The 23,899-nt window shown below is 42.1% G+C and overlaps 1 protein-coding gene across 1 annotated transcript; it reads right to left on the bottom strand.

Annotated features, from left to right (window-relative positions):
- Window positions 1-3,032: 3,032 nt before the first annotated feature.
- On the bottom strand, window positions 3,033-22,410 carry LOC139159527 (perilipin-3-like). The gene is made up of 6 exons (XM_070736838.1): window positions 22,356-22,410; window positions 20,166-20,242; window positions 17,852-18,104; window positions 9,202-9,389; window positions 5,098-5,226; window positions 3,033-3,449 (listed from the first exon to the last, which is right to left on the bottom strand). Exons 1-6 carry the CDS (start codon window positions 22,408-22,410, stop codon window positions 3,096-3,098), a joined length of 1,056 nt encoding a protein of 351 aa, XP_070592939.1. The 3' UTR covers window positions 3,033-3,095.
- Between the last annotated feature and the right edge of the window lie 1,489 nt (window positions 22,411-23,899).

The raw sequence follows: 23,899 nt of genomic DNA, 5'->3' as shown, positions 1-23,899 counted from the left end.
TCCATCACTGCGCTATTTTGATGAGAGACTTGAGCAAGAACCCAATTCTCCTCTCCTTCTGTTTGGTCCTTTCTGAACTTTTATTTCTATTACTCTTTTCATCCTGTACATCAATGACCTCTGCGATAATATCGCAAGCAACTGTGTGATTTTTGCCGACGATGTGAAACTTTTCAACACCACTGACAACACACTCACTCTCCAAAAAGACCTCGACTTTGTCTCAGATTGGTCTAACACCTGGCAACTTCAAATATCAACCAACAAATGCTCTACCCTCCATATCGGCAAAAAGAATCCAAACCACATATATGAACTGAATAAAGAAATTCTCTCAGCCAACCCACACTCAGTAAAAGACCTTGGAATACTAATAACAAATGACCTAAGTGCTAAAGCCCACTGCAACAATATCGCCAAAAAGGCTTCCAGAGTTGTTAACCTGATCCTACGTAGCTTCTGCTCTGGCAATCTCTCACTGCTGACTAGAGCCTACAAAACCTATGCCAGACCCATTCTCGAATACAGCTCATCTGTCTGGAACCCACACCACATCTCAGACATCAACACTCTCGAAAACGTCCAAAGGTATTTCACCAGAAGAGCCCTTCACTCCTCCACTCGAAACAGAATACTCTACGAAAATAGACAAACTATCCTGGATCTTGAAAGCTTAGAACTGCGGCGCCTGAAACACAATTTAAGTATTGCCCACAAGATCATATGCTGCAACGTCCTTCCGGTCAACGACTACTTCAGCTTCAACAGCAACAACACAAGAGCACACAACAGATTCAAACTTAATATTAACCGCTCCAAACTTGACTGTAAAAAATATGACTTTAACAATCGAGTTGTCGAAGCATGGAACTCATTGCCGGACTCAGTGGTGTCAGCCCCCAGCCCCCAACATTTCTCCCTAAGATTCTCCACGATTGACCTCTCCAGATTCCTAAGAGGCCAGTAAGGGGCGTACATAAGTGCACTGATGTGCCTATCGTCCCCTGTCCAATTGTCTTTCCTTATCTCATATATCATATATTTTCTCTCCATTCCTTCTACTTCTCTTCTTTCTTACTTTCTATCTTTATTTATATTACTTAATGTCTATTCTAGTTCATATGTATTGTATATTGGACAAAGAATAAATAAATAAATAAATATTAGCATGTTTAATAAGCTATGTCTAGTAATTCTGAGACTGGGCACAGCAGGAGGCAAGTCTAACATCAGTGAACCTTTATAAAAAGGAATTAAACTATTTTTGGGCAGTTAGGTTTTTGATAGAGCTGCATACGTGCAGAGAAACTGATCCTTGTGAGAGACTTCTTTTGAAGTTGCCTGCAAGAATGAATCAAACAACCTATCTAACCTCTAAAATGGAATATAATAAATTGCAACCTTCAGGAACCAGATCAAATACTAGAACCCGCTATTTCAAGCCACTTACACATTGCCACATCACAGCTGTTTAATTGCAATTTTATTTGTGTAAACAAATGTACAATTGCCTCTCACTTATTAAAAACCTAGATCTCTATAGTAATTAAAATTCTTAAGTTATACAGTTGAGTATTTGGCTAGTAGTCAACATAAAGTACACTTACAACTATATAATATTAAAAGAATCATGCATAATATGGAAGTGGCTAATAATTACTTTTAAAAGGTCAATCCATTTACTAATTTCTCTCATTTTCTAAGAGCCCAGCCACCTAAGTCTTGTCCAAGGAATGCATCGGAAGACCCCAGTTCACAATACAAAACAGTGTTGACAGGACAAGGTGTTCATATCATAAGCATCTGTTCATTGTTTCCAATAGGGTCGAACAAACCACATTCAACAATAACATTGAACATAAAACAGCCCCCCCCCCCCCCCCCCCCCCGCTGCCAATCTGCAGCTATATTTGTTTTTATTTTCCCGGCTATTCTGTCAGCGAAATCGTATTTCTTAAAGTTTGCTTAATCGTTAGTCTAAAACTTCCTTTTCTAAATGATGTATTTAATATTATGATTGTTATAGTTATAATTGATTTCGATCCTAAAAAAGAAAAAAAAAAGTCAGCGAGCAAGCAAATAAATTGTTTTGTTTTGTTTTTCTCCTTCTCTCCTTTTATTCTTGATCTTTTTATAATTTGTTTTATTGTGTTTTGTTTCTGTTCCCTTCCATAGCTCTCTCCCTTTCATTGATCCAGTTATAGAACTTGTCCCATGTGGTTATATTTTTTGTTTCCTTGTTGTCTTTCAGTTTTTGTGTTAAGGAGTCATACTCGGCGCAATCAAATATTTTTTTAATCAGGTCTCTGTCTGATGGTACCTCTTCCCTTTTCCAGTTTTGAGCTATTGATATTCTACTTGCTATTATAATGTGTTGGATTATATAGTAAACTGTTTTCTTTATTTTCATGTCTATTATTCCTAATAAAAAGATCTCTGGTTTGAATGAGAGATTGGTTTCCGTGATTTCGAATATCCAGGACCTTATTTTGCTTCATAATTTTTTTATTTTTGGGCAGCTCCACCAGATATGGAAGAAAGTTCCAGAGGGATTTGAACATCTCCAACAGTTTGGTCTAGTTTTGGGGAAAATCTGTGCTAGTCTTGATGGTGACATATGCCACCTATAGAACATTTTTATAGTGTTTTCTTTGTATGCTGCTGACTTAGTGATTTTGTAGTTCTTATTCCAAATTGTCTCCCATTGGTCTATGTGGATATTGTAGCCAAAGTTCCTTGCTCAGCTGGTCATTGGATCTTTTGATATTTCAGTTTCCACTTCATAATTTATTAAGTAGCTATATATTCTTGTTATAAAAATTTTTTCCCTTCCTAATATTAGTTTATCAAGGGGTGTGTCCTGTGCCAATATTCCTTCGTTTTTGATGTTTTTTTGCCATTTTGAAAATATTAGCCTGTATGGCCAGCAGTCCAAAGTTATGTTCTGTTCTGTTAGCTCTTCCTTTGTTTTTATATTTCCTTCTGTATTTAGTAAGCGGTTGTAAGTTATCATGTTTTTTAATTCTGTTCTCAATATTATTAATAGGAAGAATTGATATATGTTATTTGTTTCATAAATTATTAAGAGTAAAGAACTAATATACGTTATTGTGTTTTATGGATTCCTCTGCTGAATATTCAGCAGGACAATAGGGTCCCTCTACCCATGGCTGACAAGTGTATTTAGCTATATATTCCATGACTTCAAACAGAGCCTTCCTGGCCTTGTTAATTTTCTCTGTGGTCTCTTTCATGAAGCCACTGGGAAGATCCTGGAAGGATGTGGCAGTAGAGAGGACAGCTTGTAGCTCTGTTAAATCGCACTGAGCCTGTTGGACTTTTTGTTGAAGATGTTCAGGAAGGCTCTGCAGGTTGGTTAAGACATTCTGGCAGACCTCCTGCATCTTCTGTGCAACAGTGTAGGATGTGGCTAGAGAATGGGATTCCATCTGTTATGAAACAAATGAACAAAAAGATCTGTTAATTGAACATCATAGGTGTTCATCTATGGCAGGGGTAGGCAAAGTTGGCTCTTCTGTGACTTATGGACTTCAACTCCCAGAATTCCTGAGCCAATCATGCTAGCTCAGGCATTCTGGGAGTTGAAGTGTACATGTCATAGAAGAGCCAACTTTGCCTACCCCTGATCTATGGGATTATCTGAAGGGAGGGAGGGGGTGGGGAGAGAGGTTGACAGACGGACATAGGGCAACTGAATATTCTTGTTTATGCATGGAGACACCATTGTTGATTGCCCTTCCCTTGATTTCAGCCATGCAGTACATGCCAGGTGGCAGAATTCAAATCTCCTCCCTCTTTTCTTCCCCAAGCAATTTTCTGTATGTTGTGTATGTTCTATAAAGGATCTTTGACCCAGCTCTTCATCTCAGCCTTTTCATACATCCTGAGAAACACACCAACTCTCTTCTGGCTCTGGGAATAATTTTTGCATAAATATATAGTTTGTTTAATAATGTTGCAAGATCCAATTTGCGTCAGCCACTGGGGATAAAGATTTAGTCCAGTGTTGCCGAAACTTTTTTGATCCGGGTGCCAAAAGGATGCGCTTGCAGATGATAGGGCGCGTGTGTGTACCCACACCTGTAACGCAATGCTCTCCCCTCCACACCCGCATGCACACAACCCCCCCCTGCGTTGCCCTTCCACACATGCGGACAGGCCTCACTGAAGCCTCCGGACTTCCAATAGGCTTTTAGGGACTTTTTTTGCCCTTGCCCAGGGTTCAGAAAAGCCTCCTGAAGCCTGGAGATGGCAAAAAAACAGGCCAGGAGGCTTTGTTCCAGTTTTTGCTGGAGCAAAATGGCTTCAGGAGGCTTTCCTGAACTCTGGGGAGAGCAAAAACAGCCATAAAGAAGGCACGAATCCCAGCGGCCAATTAGGTCCCACAGGGGTGGCCTTCTCCAGGTCCCATTGACCAAACAATGTCGGCTGGCAGGACCCAGGGGAAGAGCCTTCTCTGTGGTGGCCCCGACCCTCTGGAATCAACTCCCTCTAGAAATTCGACCAGCCCTCACTCTCCTCGCCTTCCATAAAATGTTGAAGACCCACTTTTGTCACCAGGTGTGGGGATAATTACCACCTTTCCCCCTCTTTTTAATTATGTTTTTGCCCTTACTGTATGATAGAGTAGGTTGAATGTGTGTGATTGCATAGTTAGGGATTTTATTATGTTATTAATACTTGCTTAAATTGATTTAATTTTTATTATTGGATTGGTAATGTATTGTACTACTGTTATGCTGTGAGCCGCCTCGAGTCTTCGGAGGGGGTGGCAGACAAATCTGATAAAGTATAAACCATAAATATCAGCGGACCAGTGGGCCCGAGCTGACAGAGGGCAATGCCTCACGTGCCGTCAGAAATGGCTTCGCATGCCACCACATGTGCCATAGGTTCGCCATCCCTGATTTAATCTGTTTAATAATGAATAATAATTACCAAATAAATCATAATTGTCTAGGTTTACCCAGTATGCCTAGCCACAAACCATGGTCAAGGCAGAATCTTCACTGAGCAATGGCCATTCCCTATTTTTTTAGTATCTTCAAAAGATGAATCATTCTCATGCTGAGATACCTCTGTCTGATTTGCTCCATTGCTCTGGTCCTGCTTAGGTTCTCCTTTGTACCATTCCTTCCACATTTGGTACATTTTTTCGTGACCTCTGTGAACTTTGTAGTCCAATTCCTCCTTGGTATATTGTAGCTACAAAAAAGCCAAAAAAAAAAAAAAGGGAAAAGGGAAAGAAAAAAATCATGCACTCAAGCCTAGTGTTTTACGTTTGGCATCATAACTACAGTTTTGGCTCAAAGGCCAGAGCTATACATTCCCTACTCTTATCATAAGAGCCACAGCGGTGCAGTGGTTAGAATCTAGAACTGCAGGCTATTTCTGACGGCTGCTTGTGAAGCTGGTAAAATGAGGACCTAGTTTTTTGCGGGGCAAAATTCTGAGGGTAGTAATAGCTATTGCTATCTTCAATTATTCAGAAAAATCTCTTAAGGAACTTCCATCAAGTTTATTCAGGAAGTATCGGTAGCCCTTGACCTATAACTATTCATTTTGTGACTCTTCAAAGTTACAACAGCACTGAAAGTCCGAAATTACTCCGTTTTTTCTTGTTTTTCTGCATTTATTTATTTATTTATTTTGTCCAATACACAATGAGGGTTTTAGTGAGTATATATCAATACTGTATACACATAGTAAAATACATGATGAAGGTTATAGAGGAGATACTCATAGTAAAATATATCTAAGAAATAATAGAAAAGAAGATATAGGAATAGAATATATAGGAATAGAATATATAGAGTATATAGAATATAGGAATAGAATATATACATACAAATATATATATATTTGACACAAAATGTAACCCTTCCCTGGTACAGAGCTGAAGGGATTGGATACTGTAGCCTAGAGGATAATTCTCTGCCTTACAAGGCAAAGGTTGCAGGTTCAAGTCCCAGTGGGTATAGCTAGCTGATGAGGCCAAAATAAGGCCGAAATAGATCTATCCTAGTCTCCCTTAATTTTCAAATTCAGCTTAAACATGTGACACATACAGATAGAATTGTCGGCTATCAATAAAATTAATTGCCTTGGAAATGGCCCTGGGTTGGGCCGAGAGGCAAAAAAGGAGCTGTGATGTTCGTTCAATATACCAGGGTGATTCGACACAAAATGTAACCCTTCCCTGGTACAGAACTGAAGGGATTGGATACTGTAGCCTAGAGGATAATTCTCTGCCTTACAAGGCAAAGTTGCAGGTTCAAGTCCCAGTGGGTATGGCTAGCTGATGAGGCCAAAATAAGGCCGAAATAGATCTATCCTAGTCTCCCTTAATTTTCAAATTCAGCTTAAACATGTGACATATCTATATATATACATATACATATAGGAATAGAATATACCAATGAAAGAATAGAAGAAGACATATAGGAGATATAGGAGAGCAATAGGATAGGGGACGGAAGGCCCTCTCGTGCACTTGTACTCGCCCCTTATTGACCTCTTAGGAATCTGGATAGGTCAACCGTAGATAATCTAAGGGTAAAGTGTTGGGGGTTTGGGGATGACACTATGGAGTCCGGTAATGAGTTCCACGCTTCGACAACTCGGTTACTGAAGTCATATTTTTTACAGTCAAGTTTGGAGCGGTGAATATTAAGTTTAAATCTGTTGTGTGCTCTTGTGTTGTTGATACAAAATACATTATTTTGACTTTTTTCTGAACCATTCTTTCCTAGTCATTCTATGCTTCTGTAATACTTTTTCTTTCTTTATATATGATCTCTTATTGAATTGTAATAGTTTTCTTTAAAAAAAAAGAAAATATTTCCCCCCAACAGACAAAATAAATAAGAACCAGTGCACAATCAGCTGGGCATTTTTTCTTCATTTTATAATTGCTGTAGCCTTTCACATTAGCATTAATAAACAAGGCTCATTTTGGCCTGGGAACCTCAGAGGGCATTGCTAGTGATCTTCTAACATGACCAAAGTAGTTGTAGTGAATATTTGTGTGTGCGTGGGGGGGGGGGAAGGTTACTATTGGACAGAGGATTAAAGGAACAAATTGGAACTTCAAGCTTTGCAGATGTTTAAAGCATCCACCTCACCTTTTAAAATTCCTCCAGTGAGAGAAAATACTTAAATCTCTTTCAGCTTTGGATATTCCATTCCTCAAGCCCCATAAATGACCCCCCCCCCAAAAAAAATTGGCATATGTCCGCTCATATTCCAGAGATACATGGATTTTCATCTGTCCTGGGGTCAGAGATTTACTTAAGTCCCTTAGAATTGAATTTTTCTTTACAGTAGTGAACTGCCCTAAAGCAGTCTCAACTTGGTATCTTGCAAGTATCTTACACCACATCTCTCATCCTCTCCCAGACACGGCCAGAATAGAAAAGCTGGAAAACTATTTTTGGAAGAGTGCTTCAAAGGTTTCTACCAACGCTCCTGCCTATTCCTCGAATAGAAATCAGACCATTAAAATGTACTAAGGTTGTGTGAAGAGTTCCAAACAAGCAATTATTCTGGAGTTATATTAACAAGCAATATTGAACAACACTGCTTTCTAATCAAAAAGTCACCAGCCTGAATTTGCCATTAATCCTTCCAGGTGAGTATTATGCACTCACTTAAGATCAGAGCATACAAGGCACTGCACTACATTGTTGCATGACAAAATGGCCATGCCAAATGGAGATTATACTGTATAATTACAATCCAGCACATCTGGAAAGCATCAAATTGGGGAACGTAGCAGAATTTTTTTTATTAATGAAAAGGTTGAATCCACATGAAGTCAAGCAAGAAGAACCTATGCACAAAAGATGAGCAGATTTGCTATAATACAAGAAAATGCTGATGTTTTTCCCCCCGTTCTGAATCTGATTAATGGATAACGTAGGTCTGTGTTTCTCAACCTTGGAAACTTTGACTTGATTCTCTGGATTTCAATTTCTACAATTCTTAGCAAAGGCCATCCTATCTGGAAGTTAAATTTCTTAACATCTTCAATGCTAAGAAAGATTGCTGTAGATAGACTGTTAAGCAAGAATCCAAGTGGAAGACACAATGCACAGTCCCTAAAAACAGCACTGCAGGCAGACTACCTGGTTAACATATACATTGTGCAAAGCCCTTGTTTTTAGACCAAATCCAAATCTACATAACTCAATCCAGTTGCTCATTAACCTTTTACTGGATACTAATGGTAGAACAAGATTTAGACACAGGAATATTTATATCCTGCCTTTGTCCTTTTCATAAGTAACTCAAGGCAGTGAACATACCCAATACTTTCTTCTCATTTCCCTACAACCATCACCCTGTGAGGTGGATTGGGCTCAGTGTGGGTGTGGCCCAAAGTGATTCAGCCAAATGAGTAGTGGCTATTACAGTTAGGTCATTGTAACCATCATTCATCATCAGCCCAATTTATCTTTTAATATATTTTAAATCAAATATCTTTTAAGAGTTTTGCTACGTACAGTATATTAAACGTCAGCTTCTTCAATAACATCTCTGAGAACCTGCAAATGACTCTATAGCAGTGATGGTGAATCTATGGCACAGGTGCTACAGGTGGCATGTAGAACGGTATCTGCTGGCACGCGAGCCATTTCCCCAGCTCAGCTTCAATGTGTATGTGTGTGCCGGCCAGATGATTTTTGCCTGTCACAGAAGCTCTGGGAGGGCATTTCTGGCTTCTGGAAAGCCTGCAGGGGGATGGGGGGGCATTTTTTACCTTCCTCTGGCTCCAGAGAAGCCTTTAGAGCCTGGGGAAGGTAAAACATGAGCCTACTGGGCCCACCAGAAGTTGAGAAACAGGCCATTTCCAGTCTCCAGGGGGTGGGGGAAGGCGTTTCGCCCTCCCCAGGCATTGCGTTATGGGTGTGGGCACTCATAGATGCACGATAACGCACATGCATGCTTTATTGGCACATGAGGGAAACAAGGTTCGCCATCACTGCTTTATAGAAAACAGTCTGCCTCCATTCCATGGCTGAATCAATGTCCCTGATTTCAGCTGTTTGGGCTATTTGCTAAAGAGACCATTCAGCAACTTACATGGTCCAACAAGGATGCTGTTTCTCGCCCAAGGTCTGACTATTCACCCTTTCCTTTTATTTCCCAAACATAGCACAGAATGACTGAATTTCTTACCAAGTAAAAGAACTGTTCAAGCTGGAGGAATGCCTGCTCTGCACCCAGTTTGATCTTTATCCGAGAATGCTGGTAGGCTCGACTACAGAGCTTCATCGACAAGGAACTCAGGCGCCTGTAGTAACTTGGCTCTCCTTCCTGATTTTCAAGAGAGGCTGCTCCAGAGCGGTCCGAAAATGCAATGGCAACTAAACAAACAACAATTAGATCAAAAGAGATCCCCATTCACAATCCCTGAGCTAATATTATCAGTCAGTTCATTTCACAAATAACATTCCTCACAACTAGGTTTCCGATAAATTTTAGCTAGTAGTCACTTTATTCCTCAAATAAATCCTCCTTGATTAAGCTTTGGGGAAATCTGAGCTATACTTCGAATAACTAAAAAAAAAAAGATTTCAATTCCTCTCCCTCATTGTTAATAATATTTAATTGAGGAAGTGAGGGGATTATTTTACCACATATACTACAATTTGGTGAGGAACCACAAAAAGAGATCAGCGTTGGCCCAGACTCCTTTTCACTGCCCTCCCTTCCCCAGCACTACACTATTATTACATTTTAGTGTTGAAGTAGACCCGGAGACCAGGATTCAAATAACTCGGTACTTTTATTTCAGCTTAGAGAAAGTGACTGATTCAGCAAAGGCAAAGTGACTTCAGCAAGTACCGGCTGCTCTGCTAGGGAAAAGCCGCTTCTTTTATACTTTTGCGGCTCCCGCCAAAGCAAGAGCCAGCCGCGTCTGAGCCAATCAGGAGCGACTTCCTGCTTGGGCTCAGACAGCGCTTGAAGAAGGAAACAACTATTTACAAGGATACAAAGTAGCCATTACGGATACAACACCCCTCCCCTCATAGTTGGTCACATCCATCAGGAAAGCCATGTGACAAAGTCATCCAATCGCTGGGGCCTCCGCGCAGTTCGCTCCGACCTGCGCAGTTCAGTTTCGCTGTCGACGCCGCCGGAGGAGGATGGTTCGTTGCTGTGGTCTCCGCGCGGCGGACTTGGCCTGGCGGGCCCAACGCAGAGTTCGGAGGAGGAGGATGGCTCGGCGTCGCTGGATGGCTCCCCTAGGCCCGATAAGTTCATTTGCGTGTCTCTTAATTCGGGCAATGTTGCAAAGTCTGTTGAGGGGGGAGAGTCCATGTCAGTGGCTTGTTGCAATAGGCTTTCTGTTCGCTTCCGAATGTGGTCTATGTGTCGTTTCCACAAACGACCATCCTCTAATTTTACAATATAAGTTTTTGGTGCATTTTGTTTAACAACAATACCTTTCATCCAATTTACATTTCCATCAAAACTTTTTACATATACAGCTTGTCCCAAATACATTTCCCTTTCGGGTTTTATACACATTTGGTTATTGTTAATACAGAACCTTGGATTCAACCTATCTAGTGGTGACCTTAATTTCCTTCCCATCAACAATTCTGCAGGGCTTACATGTGTGTGCGAGTTAGGGGTGATGTGCTGAGTGAGTAAGAATTGGTCTAAGTTTTGCTGCACATCCCCAGGGCCTGACCTGCGCAATGCCTCCTTTGCCACGCGAACGTAGCGTTCTGCCAATCCATTAGCCCAGGGCGAGTAAGGGGAGATGAGGGCATGTCTCACTCCCAAACCATCTAGGAACAATTCGAACTGTCTGGCTGTTAGCTGTGGCCCATTGTCAGAAACCAGGATATCTGGGCACCCATGTGATGCAAAAAGTCTACTCAGAACCTTGATGGTGGCACTTGTGGTTATGTTGTTCATTGCTATTATCTCCACCCATTTGGAGAATGCATCCACCACTATTAGAAAATACTGGGAGCCCACTGGACCCGCGAAATCAATGTGGATCCTGGACCAAGGGCCAGCAGGCTGCTCCCACTCAGCCGGGGTTGTTTTGGGGGGATTAGGCCGTGACTCCTGGCATGGTTCACACTTTGACACCCAATTTTCAATTTCAGCATCCAGACCTGGCCACCATAGATGTCCCCTTGCTAGGCTCTTCATCCTGACCATTCCAGGATGGCCTACATGTAACATTTTGAGAACCTTTCCCCTTAGGCTTCTGGGGATGACCACCCTGTCTCCCCACAACAGACAACCCTTTACATAAGATAACTCAAGTCTCTTAGCTTTGAAGTCATGCAATTCAGGTTTCACAATATCATTTTGCCATCCCTTAAGTACACAGTTTATAACTTGTTTAAGGATTTGATCTTGCTGCGTGTGCGCAGCTACCTCTTTTGCTGTGGTTAGTGGGTTATCCTCAAGCTCTATTAATAATACATCTGCAGAAGGAACAGGATCTTCCACTAAGTCTGTTATGGGACATCTGCTGAGACCATCTGCGTGATTAATTTCCTTCCCCCCTTTGTGGGTGAGCTCATACTGGTATCCAGAGAGGAAAAGGGCCCATCTGATCAGTCTAGGAGACATAAAAGGCGGAGTGGGCTTGTTGGGGGCTAGTAGACCCAGTAAAGGTTTATGGTCTGTTACCAATTCAAAATTCCTACCAAAAATGTAGTTGTGGAATTTCTTCACCCCTGCCACTAATGCTAGAGCCTCCTTATCCAACTGGCTATAATTCCTTTCTGTGCTGTTCATGGTTCTTGAAAAAAATGCTATTGGGGCTTCTGATTTATTAGGAAGAACGTGAGCTAGGACTGCTCCTATGCCGTATGGCGAGGCGTCGCATGTGAGTCTGATGGGTAGTGACGCGCTATATTGGACTACTACGCTTTGGGAGGTTAACAGACTCTTTATTTGAAAAAAGGCTTCACGTTCAGTTTCCCCCCAGGTCCATCTGGCTTCCTTCTGGAGCAAACGATGTAGAGGTTCTGCTACTGTTGCCTTCTGCTTTAAAAAAATGGAATAAAAATTAAGGAGGCCTAAAAATGCCTGCAGCTCATTCTTATCTCGTGGTTCTGGGGCTTCTCTAATGGCTCTCAACTTCTCTGTTGTGGGGTGGATACCTTCTTTGTCTATCTTGTATCCTAGAAATTCTATACTGTTGGTTCCCCAAACACATTTATCAGGCTTGATTCTTAAACCCTTGTCCTGTAGTCTTTTAAGTACTTCCCTTATTCTTTTGTTTACTTGTTCCTGGTTTTCTCCTGCAATTAAGATGTCATCAAAATATGGGATGGCCCCATTTACCCCTGACAATAGGCGTTCCATAATGCTCTGGAAAATTCCTGGGGCTATGCTTACCCCAAACTGTAATCTTGTGCATTTAAATGCTCCCCTATGTGTTACAATTGTCTGGGCGCAAGCTGTTTGATCATCGACCGGGAGCTGCTGGTAAGCTTGCGCTAAATCGATCTTTGCAAACCTTTTCCCCTCCCCCAGGGAGTGCAGGAGTTGCTGTACAACTGGAATGGGGTAGGGGTGGTGCTGGAGGGCCTTGTTAAGAGTTGATTTGTAATCTGCACATACCCTTAGGGAACCATCTGGCTTCACCGGTGTGACTATGGGGGTTTCCCATGGTCCTTGTTCCACAGGGACCAAAATACCTTGGCTTATAAGTTTATCCAGTTGTAGGTCTAGTTTGGGGAGAAGTGGAAGGGGAACCCTGCGAGGTTTTAACCTGATAGGTGGAACCTTGGGATCAATAGAAAACGATATAGGGGGCCCCTTGTATGACCCCAACGTGGGGCTGAACACCTCAGGGAACTCTTGTACAAAGTTAGGCATATTATCACAGTTCACATTACATACACCCGAAATTTCAATTCCCAATGGTTCCATCCAAGCCAGGCCCAAGAGAGAGTGCTTAGCCCCTGTTACAATAAGCATGGGTAGGGTACATTTTACATTCTTGAATACAATAGGTACATTTGCTGTTCCCAGGATTGAGATCACCCCCCCTTGAAAATCTCTGATTACTAGAGAGGTTTGTTTTAAATCAGATTTAGACATGTTAGGCATATACAGTTTAAATTTTTCCCAAGGCATAATGGTATATCTAGACCCTGTATCCAGTTCCATCGAGCATGGTTGGTTATTTAGTAACAGTGAGATAACAATTTTAGCCCCCTTTTGTGTTGTCGTGTTGTTCACGAAAAATTTTGTGTTACCTCTATAGTAGTCGCGGTTAGCGGTTGAGTAGTTCCTTTGACTCGAACTTTGGAACGGTCTATTTTCTCGCGGTTGGAAGTTCTGGTTTTGAGGTCGTTGGTATCGTGGCGTGGCGAAAGTTTCTTCTGGTGCCGTTGCTCTGCATGCGATGGCGATGTGGCCTCGGCGGTTGCAGCGGCGGCAAGTAGCGTCTCGGAAAGGGCATCGATGGCGCTGGTGGTTTCCCCGGCAGCCCGCGCAAGGGGCTGGGTGAGTTGACCTGTTGTGTCTCGGCTGGTCTTGTACGAGGAAGCAGTCGTCGTCGTTGTTAGCTGGTTGTTTGGGGTCATCTGGTCCCACGGCGCGGGGAGATGCGGCATCTATCTTTGCGATGAGTTCTCGCCTCCCGTGTTCCTTTAATTCTCTGGCTGCTGCGTCGGCGGCTTCTGCGGTTTGCGCGAGTTTAATTACGGTTTGTAGAGTCGGCTCTTCTTCGGTGAGGAGTTTGTTTCTCACCGTGGCGCTTTTCATGCCGAAAACTAAGGCATCTGTGAGGCGGGCTTCCGGGTCTTTAAACTTGCATTGAGCAAGTACCGTTCGAAGCCGCGTCGTGAACTGGTTGATGGATTCGTTTTCCTTCTGAGCCATCACGGAAAACTGATGCCGATAGACCATGGCTGGTTTGGTCGGTTTAAAATGGCTCGCTAGCTTCTCCTGTAGGACGTCCCACGCTACGGTTCTCGTTGGTTGTGGGTCGGTGAGAGTCTGGGCAATCCCACGGATCTCCGGGCCACAGTAGTTTAGGAAAATTGCCCGTCTGCGATCGGCTTCGGCGTCCTGTATCCCAGCTGCCTCGAGGAAGATCTCGAAGGTGGTCATGTATTCATCCCAAGACGTTTTCTCGGGGTCGAAGATGTCCGGAGCCTGGCCGATCTGGATTTTGTTCATGTTGCACGCGGTTTCTTCCGTCCGTTCGTCGCCAGTGAAGTAGACCCGGAGACCAGGATTCAAATAACTCGGTACTTTTATTTCAGCTTAGAGAAAGTGACTGATTCAGCAAAGGCAAAGTGACTTCAGCAAGTACCGGCTGCTCTGCTAGGGAAAAGCCGCTTCTTTTATACTTTTGCGGCTCCCGCCAAAGCAAGAGCCAGCCGCGTCTGAGCCAATCAGGAGCGACTTCCTGCTTGGGCTCAGACAGCGCTTGAAGAAGGAAACAACTATTTACAAGGATACAAAGTAGCCATTACGGATACAACAAGTGTAGTGAACCTAACCTTTATGCCGTGTAAAAATAAGATCCATAGGCTTTGTGAAACTGTTCAGTTAGATTTTGTGAAAGAGGGCAAGATGGTAAAATACAACCCTTTTGGTGGAGATGGGTAGGTATATACATTTGATCAATAAATAAAATGATATTTACCAGGCTCCCCATCAATCATCTGCCACACTTTAGGACAGTGTTTCTCAACCTCAGAACTTTTAAGATGTGTGGTCTCTAACTCCCAGAATTCTGTGGGATGCTAGCTAGGGAATTCTGGGAAATGGAGTCCACAATCGTAAAAATTGCTGAGATTAAGAAACACTGCTTTAGAATGTTTTTCGTAAAGTCAGAGCATTCATTTCATAAGCCTGATAAGCCTGTACTTTTGTTTGCTAAAATGTGATCCAATTTTTTTTTTTAAGTAAAGCATTTCATTTTTGGTGACCTTACACCAAAATTGAATGGCCAATGAGTAATAATGATAGTGATGACTTGTTATGGCTTTGAAATTTTTAGATTGGTTGAATCTGCAATGCCCAATAGGCTACCAATTTCTCCTGCCAAAGAATACCAGCACAAAGAAATCAGCCAGTCCTGATCTACGTGGAAAGTATGGTTTTATTTTGGCTTTGAGGAATTGTTCTCTCTCTCTATCCCTTTATCTTCCCCTCCTTACATAGCAATTCGTTTTAATGTATTGCTTTAAGGGGGTAGAAAGGCCCATGCCTTTCATTTAGGTTAGGTGACAATAAGTTTTCAATAGTCTCCACAACAGAGGAGAAATAACAGATACCCTTTTCACTTAAGTCTTCAACCTAACCTTTGCATATGTCTTAAAATCAGCTGTAGCAAGGAAGATCAGCTGGAAAGAGGATCGACAGAGGGATTTGAAAGAAAATTTATAAGATGATAAGCCTGTACTTTGATTTGCTAAAATGTGACCCATTTTTTAAAAAAGTAAAATTGGTTCTATTCAGGAGTTTATGCATTGGATGCCTGGATTTGATTCTTAGAATACTTTATTCTCTAATAAAGTACATTTAGCCACGCCTCTACTTGTCCTAGTTCATTTCTATACAACTGACTGAGGGCACCCGCCGTCTCTTACATATATGGTCTCCTCCCCTGTCTATTCCTGTGATGGAGAACCTATGGAGCGCATGCCACAGGTGGCACATGGAGCCATAGCTGAGGGCACATGAGGCCCTCCATGAACAGACAAACTGGAAGTTCGTTTATCTGAACTTCTAGTTTGTCCATTGGGCCGTTTTTTGCATTCCAGAAGCTTTAGGAAACCTAAGGTTGAAGAACAGCCCATTAGGAGCATGCATGGCATGTATTTGGTGTGCATGGGATGGTGTTTGTGGGACAAAATTAGAAAAAGGTTTGCCATCACTGATCTATTTCGTGTCAATGCTGCACACTGCATGTCCTTTGGCACAAAGATCTACCTGTTGCTGGAAATGCAATTTACAACAGTTCATTTAGTGACAGTTCAAAGTTGCAATGGCACTGGAAAAAAGGGACATATGACCATTTTCAAACCTACGACCACTGCAGCCTAAACAAGCAAAATCAATGGAGAAGCCAGATTCACTTAGCAACGTGGTGGCTAATCTAACAACTGCAATGATGAACTTACAGCAGCGGCAAGAAAAGTCATAAAATAGGGCAAAACTCACTTAGCAACAGAAAGTTCGGGCTCAATTGTAGTTGTAAGTCAAGGGCTATCTGTGTAAGCAGCTTTTATCTTAGATAAGATCATTCAGTTCCTCTATATAGGCTAAATAAAATCACACACAATGGGCTTAGGTTACGTCATGGATGATCGAATATGGTTTGTTGAATAAGCCACAATTACTGGCTCATCATATCAGTTGGGTCTTTCAGATTTCGCATCACTCACTGACAAGCAAGAGCTCTCTAGGCAAGAGATTTTCCCTATCAAAATTAACAGCGCTCAATTTTAAGAAAAATTACCTACAAAATATTAGATTCCATGGTTTTTAAAAATAACTAATCTAATCTGTTTAGCATACCTAAGTCCTTGGAGAAGGGCGGCATACAAATCTAATAAATAATAATAATAATAATACCTCCCCATGCTTACTTCTGACATATTTTCAATATTGTATATCTTTACTAGGCCAGCATATGCATTCTTGGTCTACTTTTCCTAGCTAATGCCTTTCAGATGTTTTAAACTTTACTCAAATGAAGAAGTTTTAAAAACTGAATGAATGAAAGAAGAAATGCTGTTAGTTGGTTAACATAGAAACATAGAAGACTGACGGCAGAAAAAGACCTCATGGTCCATCTAGTCTGCCCTTATACTATTTCCTGTATTTCATCTTACAATGGATATACGTTTATCCCAGGCATGTTTAAATTCAGTTACTGTGGATTTACCAACCACGTCTGCTGGAAGTTTGTTCCAAGGATCTACTACTCTTTCAGTGAAATAATATTTTCTGACGTTGCTTTTGATCTTTCTCCCAACTAACTTCAGATTGTGTCCCCTTGTTCTTGTGTTCACTTTCCTATTAAAAACACTTCCCTCCTGAACCTTATTTAACCCTTTAACATATTTAAATGTTTCGATCATGTCCCCACTTTTCCTTCTGTCCTCCAGACTATACAGATTGAGTTCATTAAGGCTTTCCTGATACGTTTTATGCTTAAGACCTTCCACCATTCTTGTAGCCCGTCTTTGGACCCGTTCAATTTTGTCAATATCTTTTTGTAGGTGAGGTCTCCAGAACTGAACACAGTATTCCAAATGTGGTCTCACTAGCGCTCTATATAAGGGGATCACAATATCCCTCTTCCTGCTTGTTATACCTCTAGCTATGCAGCCAAGCATCCTACTTGCTTTTCCTACTGCCCGACCACACTGCTCACCCATTTTGAGACTGTCAGAAATCACTACCCCTAAATCCTTCTCTTCTGAAGTTTTTGCTAACACAGAACTGCCAATGCAATACTCAGATTGAGGATTCCTTTTCCCCAAGTGCATTATTTTACATTTGGAAACATTAAACTGCAGTTTCCATTGCTTTGACCATTTATCTAGTAAAGCTAAATCATTTACCATATTACAGACCCCTCCAGGAATATCAGCCCTATTGCACACTTTAGAGTCATCGGCAAATAGGCAACTATCTCAGCTATTGTATACATTTACTTTTGGATTAAAAAATTAACTGTTTTACGGTTTTAGAATTATATGCCATCCAGGGTCACTTGGCAGAGATAGATAGCTGTAGAAATAAAAGAAGTTAATAAATTTAGAGGTCAAACTTATTAAAATGTGGATAATCAAGAGAGGGAACCGCATAGTTTTACAAAATTCCTCATCCGTGATTGGCAGAAAGTGCTCTAATAAGTCATCCGATTTGAAGATAATCTTGTCAACACTACTCGCCATCATCTGTGCCATGTCGATATCCATAATGGTGTCCACAGCACTCCTCGCTGAACACAATGTTAATTCCATGCTCTCCGCGGCAGCTTCAATGCTTATATCTAGCATGGTATCCATAATGTCCTTTACTTCAGTTAATTTGGTATAAATAGATTCAATGGCATTTGTCATGATCTGGCAGTGAAAATCCAAAAACAGAAGAATGAAGAAAATCGACAGAATTAAGCACCAGCGCATATATACTGTATCTTCCTCTCTAAATTTGGGTTACTGTGTTCCCCCAAAGTAAGACCCTGTCTTATGTTGTTTTGAACCCTGAAATAAGCATTTGGTCTTATTGCCAATCACTCAAAATCCCGATTATCAGGGGATGTCTTATTTTGGGGAAAACAGGGTATGTGTCGTTTTTGCATCCAATTTGAATTTTATTTGTTCAGTTTGCTTTTAGTGCAGCAATTACCTTTAAAAAACAACAATAACAAATATACAGATAGTCCTCAACTTACAACCACAATTGAGCCCAAATTTCCATTAGCTAAGCAAGGCAGTTAAGCGAGATTTGTCCCATTTTAAATCTTTTGCCATAAAAGTTAAGCAAATTATGTAGTTGTTAAGTGAAACTGACAATGACATTGTTAGATGTCAGCTGGTAAGATTAGAAATTGTGATCACACAAGACACAGACAGTGCAACTGTCATCTATACATGCCAATTGCCAAGCACCCAAATTTTGATCATGCAACCATGGGGATGTTGTAATGGTCATTAATTGTGAAAACCTCTTAAGCTACTTTTTTCAGTGCCATTATTAACTTGGAATGGGCACTAAATGAATGGTTGTTAAGTAGAGGACTATCTGTGCACAAACCAAATTGATTAGCATGTTCTAAGATTACTGAGAAATGGGTCAGGGTAAGAAATGAAACAAAGATTCCCAAGAAAAAACTTTTATTTATGAAAATACCCGCAAAGCCAGTGAAATGCTTTATAAATCTGGAACTCAATTACCCTGCTAATAGGAGTAATGATGCTGCTGAACCTAGGGAGCGCATGTCAAATATGGCATGTTTTGGGTAACACACCAGTGTTTACCAACACCTAACAACTATTCTCAAAAGCACATGCTGTTCTCATGCAATTATGTGACATCTTGGGAGCTGCATGAGAATGGGGGTATGTGTGCGTTGCCATGCAGCCTCTGGAGGTTGTGCGAGGGGGCCACGCTTTTGCACAACCTCTGGAGGCTCTAAAAATCAGGCAAGTATCAGATAGTTTTCAGAAGCCACAGAACCTACACAAAAAAAGAATGTGAGGCCTCGTGTGACCTGGAGCTGCCTCAGAGACCTGTCAACAGAAAAAACACCACCTGAAGGTAAATGACATGGCAGATTCTGAGGAATCGCACAATTGTTTGATACTTTTCAAAATATGTAAAAAATTCTTTCTCATGCGTTTTTTGTGTGACACACACACGTAAGAGTCCCCCTCTGATGGAGATAGGCAATTCAGAAATGTGAATAAATAAAATAAAAACGTTAACTGTTTTCCAAAATGTTGACATGCCAAGCCCAAACGTTTTACCCTCACATAGACCCTACTAAACATAAGGGGCTGTTTTACATTTTTTATAAAAAAGGCAAAAAAGCATTTTAAAATGTTTGCTGGAGGAATCCTACTAGTCCAAAAATTTGGAAGGTGAAATATTTAAAGGAGAAAATAAAATGTCTTTTTTTTCCACCCACAGGAAGAAAAGGCTGGTTGGCATTTCAGCATGACCTGGTTGGTTCAGCACCTGCTGATAACAGCTATGTCTGAAATCCATTCTCATGAAGTTGATCACTTATCTCTTGTACTGACTACGGTAGAGAGAGAAAGAGAATTTGTGGTCTTCTAAGTCTTGCTGAATTACAGTGCCCTGCATCCTTCACATTCCCTGTCCTAAGGACGTTGGGAGTTTGAAATTCAATGAAATGTAAAATGTCACATGTTGGTTACATGAATCTACACAGATAGATATGATATTTATATTTATGATATTTATATTTATTTACTTACATATTTACTTACTTATTCCAAAACGGAGTCAGAGCTGCTAACACGTAAGATAAATACAACAATAGTAAAATAGGGAAATAGAACAATCAGATTAAAATCAATAATATAATAAAACAGTATCCTAAAAGAACCATGCATACACTGCAGTCAATCTAATATTATGGAAGGTCAAGTGATTACCTGGTCCACCGTCTGTTGCATAATAGGATATTTGTGTTGTAGCCTGTAAAGATTCCTACAGGCAAACATATTTGCAAAAGAAACTGTAAACAGTAAAGATGAAAAAAAGATTTGATTACTTAAAAGATTCCCAGTTATGTTCAACAACTGGATTCTAGTTGCATTTGGTTTTTATGCTACTTAGAATTTACAAAAGGCCTATATTGTTTTATGCTGCAGTGTAATGATAAAGGAAAGCAATCACATAAAGGTGGGATTGCAATGCTATGCACTCATTTAGGTAAAGGGTGGGTTCTAACTTACCTCGTTGCCATTCGCTTCCTCCTGCGCCATGTGGGCGTGTGCGCGCAAAGCGCAGGGGCCCAAAATTTGCAAAATATTTTTTTTTTAAAGCCAAAAACAAGATGGCGGCTCATGCGCAGTGCCGGAAACTTGGCTTTTGCGGAAAGCAATAGACATCACAATCTCTGGAACGTTTTAATTTTTTTTTATTGTACTAAGCTACAGTAATTCATCTGTTTTGTCCATGGTCTTGTAATAGGTCTGTATTGTTCTTCACACCCACCCACCCCGGAACTTTAATCCCAGAGAGTAGAAAGTAGGGAACTCAGTCTCGGAAAAGTTCTGGTTTCTCTTGGATTTTGAGATACCGTAAATTGCAAGATACACACGAAAGGGGAGAATTTTGTTAATCAGTAATAGAAGATTCTCTCCCCTCTCCCGCCCACTCTCAATTAATAAAGATCAGAAACTATATTGCAAACAAGGACCAGGCACTATTCAAAGATGTCTCCGTGGTCATGTGGCCGGCATGACTAAACACCAGAGGCACACCGTTACCTTCCCACGAAAAGTGGTTCCACGTTCGGCTTCGGGAGACAGCTGGGAAGCCGCGCGGCTGTTTTAAAAGGTGACAGCCGGGCTGGGGGGCTTCCCAGCAACCTCCCGAACCGAACCCGGGGTTCAGAAAAATTTTGCCTCTTCTTACGAACTTTGTTCGAGTTACGAACCGGCATTCGGGAGGCTTCTGGGAATCCCTGCCGCCCGGCTATCACCTTTTAAAACAGCCGCGCGGCTTCCCAGCAGTCTCCCAACGCCGGTTCGTAACTCGAAAAAAGTTCGTAAGAAGAGGCAAAATTTTTCTGAACCCCGGGTTCGGTTCGGGATGTTGCTGGGAAGCCCCCCAGCCCGGCTGTCACCTTTTAAAACAGCCGCGCGGCTTCCCAGCTGTCTCTCGAAGCCGAACGCGGAAGTTCGGCTTTGGCGTTCGGCTTCAGGAGACAGCTGGGAAGCCGCGTGGCTGTTTTAAAAGATGACAGCCGGCCTGGGGGGCTTCCCAGCACCCCCCCGAACGCCGAACCCGGGTTCGGGGGGGAGCTGGGAAGCCCCCCAGGCCAGCTGTCACCTTTTAAAACAGCCGCGCGGCTTCCCAGCAGTCGCCGAAAGCCGGTTTTTTGTGTGTGTGGGGAGGGTTTCGTTGAACGGATTAATTGACTTTACATTGTTTCCTATGGAAACAATGTTTCGTCTTACGAACCTTTCGTCTTACGAACCTCCTCCTTGCACCAAATAAGTGCGTATCATGAGGTATTACAGTATTTGATTCCATACATTTAGCTTACTGTAATGTGATTTGTTTGCTTTGGGCTGATCTTTATTCTTGCACTTTTGCCAACTAGCTGTGTTTGTACAAATTATTCAGATTTTGATTCTTATTATTTACAAGTCAATAGCTCGGGTGTTTTCAACAAAAGACTTACACCCTCAACAAAGCAAATGTTTTAATCCTGATTCTACAGTTATCAGCATAACTTTCTTTCAAAGTAATCAGAAATTGTTGGCATTTCTGAGAATTACAGGTGGGCCTCAACTTACCACAATTGAACCCAAAATTTATGTTGCTAAATGAGAAATTTGTCATAAATTTACAGTGACCATATCTGTCCTTTATTAAAAAGGGCAATCTTTTACTTTTTTTTAAAAAAAACTGTCCTTTAGACTTTTTAAAAAATTAATTCTTATTTTGGGTTTTGCTATTTCATTTTTGTTCATACTACAGAGTTATAAACACAAAGAATTAAATGTTTGTATTCTTATGAACCTCTTTCAGATTTATCCCTTTTGGGGATTATACTTTATTTTTTTCCAAGGGGGGAGCGTGCAAGACCGGCGGCAATGGAGCGAGACTACGCGCTTCATTGCTGCTGCCGGAATAGTGTTTCCACCCATTCTGGGTCCTGCCCATCCCTACGTAGCGGTCTCTTGGAGTTCCGCATTCCCTGCAGGCTTTTCACAGCCACCTACCAACTCACCTCTGGAGGTGCCTGGAACTGGTTCTTTGTCATTCCGTTTGAAGAAATCATATAGAACTGTGATGTCAAACCTTTTTTCCCTTTGGTGCCGATAGTGCTATTGCACTTGTGTGAGTGCCCACACCCATAATTCAATGCCTGGAGAGTTCAGAAATTGCCTTGCCTGCCCCCCTGGAGGCCCTCTGGAGGCCCATTTCCCAACTTCTTCTGGGCCCGGTAGGCCCGTTTGTCACCCTCCCCAGGTTCCAGATTCTTCCCCGGAGCCTGGGGAGGGCAATTTTGCCCTACCCGATTCCCCTCCGAAGCTTTCCGGAAGCCAAAAATGTCCTCCCAGAGCCTCTGTATGGGGCAAAAATCAGCTGGCCGATGCGTGCCTGTGTGCTAGAGCTGAGCTAGGGTAAGGGCTCGTGTGCCAGCAGATATGACTCCGTGTGCCACCTGTGCCATATGTTCACCATCATTGGTATAGAATGTTTGAAATGAGATAATACAGCTTTTATCCCTGACATGAGGAAATATTTTTTTTAAAAAACTCTGTAGATTAGATTTATTGGATTTATATGCCGCCCCTCTCCGCAAACTCGGGGCGGCTCACAACAACAATAAAACAGTACATAATAACAAATCCAATGCCCACCAATCTAATTACAGTTTAAAATTAATAAATTTATAAAACAATCCCGATGTATATAAAAACAGACACACAGTCAATCAATCAATGGCAAAACAACATGGGCAAGGGGGGATGTTTAGTTCCCCCATGCCTGACGGCAGAGGTGGGTCTTAAGGAGTTTACGAAAGGCAGGGAGGGTGGGGGCAGTCCTAATCTCAGGGGGGAGCTGGTTCCAGAGGGTCGGGGCCCCCACAGAGAAGGCTCTTCCCCTGGGTCCCGCCAGACGGCATTGTTTGGTCGACGGGACCCGGAGAAGGCCGACTCTGTGGGACCTAACCGGTCGCTGGGATTCGTGCGGCAGGAGGCGGTCCCGAAGATATTCTGGTCCGGTGCCATGAAGGGCTTTATAGGTCATAACCAACACTTTGAATTGTGACCGGAAACTGATCGGCAACCAATGCAGACTGCGGAGTGTTGGAGTGATATGGGCATACTTAGAAACGCCCATAATTGCTCTCGCAGCTGCATTCTACACGATCTGAAGTTTCCGAACACTTTTCAAAGGTAGCCCCATGTAGAGAGCGTTACAGTAGTCGAGCCTCGAGGTGATGAGGGCATGAGTGACTGTGAGCAATGACTCCCGGTCCAAATAGGGCCGCAACTGTCGCACCAGGCGAACCTGGGCAAACGCCCCCCTCGCCACAGCTGAAAGATGTTTCTCTAATGAGAGCTGTGGATCGAGGAGGACGCCCAAGTTGCGGACCCTCTCTGAGGGGGTCAATAATTCCCCCCCCAGGGTAATGGACGGA

The sequence above is a fragment of the Erythrolamprus reginae genome, chromosome 2, assembly GCF_031021105.1.
Source record: "Erythrolamprus reginae isolate rEryReg1 chromosome 2, rEryReg1.hap1, whole genome shotgun sequence".
NCBI classification, from domain to species: Eukaryota; Metazoa; Chordata; class Lepidosauria; order Squamata; family Dipsadidae; genus Erythrolamprus; species Erythrolamprus reginae.
The sequence above is the reverse complement of the archived record's forward strand: the minus strand, read 5'-3'. Positions and strand labels throughout refer to the sequence as shown.

Coding starts and splice junctions, on each gene's coding strand:
- LOC139159527 (XM_070736838.1), bottom strand. CDS start 22,410: ATGGGCAGGACCCAGAATGGGTGGAAACACTATTCCGGCAGCAGCAAT. Junction 9,390..17,851: donor AATCACGGATGAGGAATTTT/GTAAAACTATGC, acceptor TTGTTTGTTTAG/TTGCCATTGCATTTTCGGAC. Junction 5,227..9,201: donor TTGAACAGTTCTTTTACTTG/GTAAGAAATTCA, acceptor GCTTTTTTGTAG/CTACAATATACCAAGGAGGA.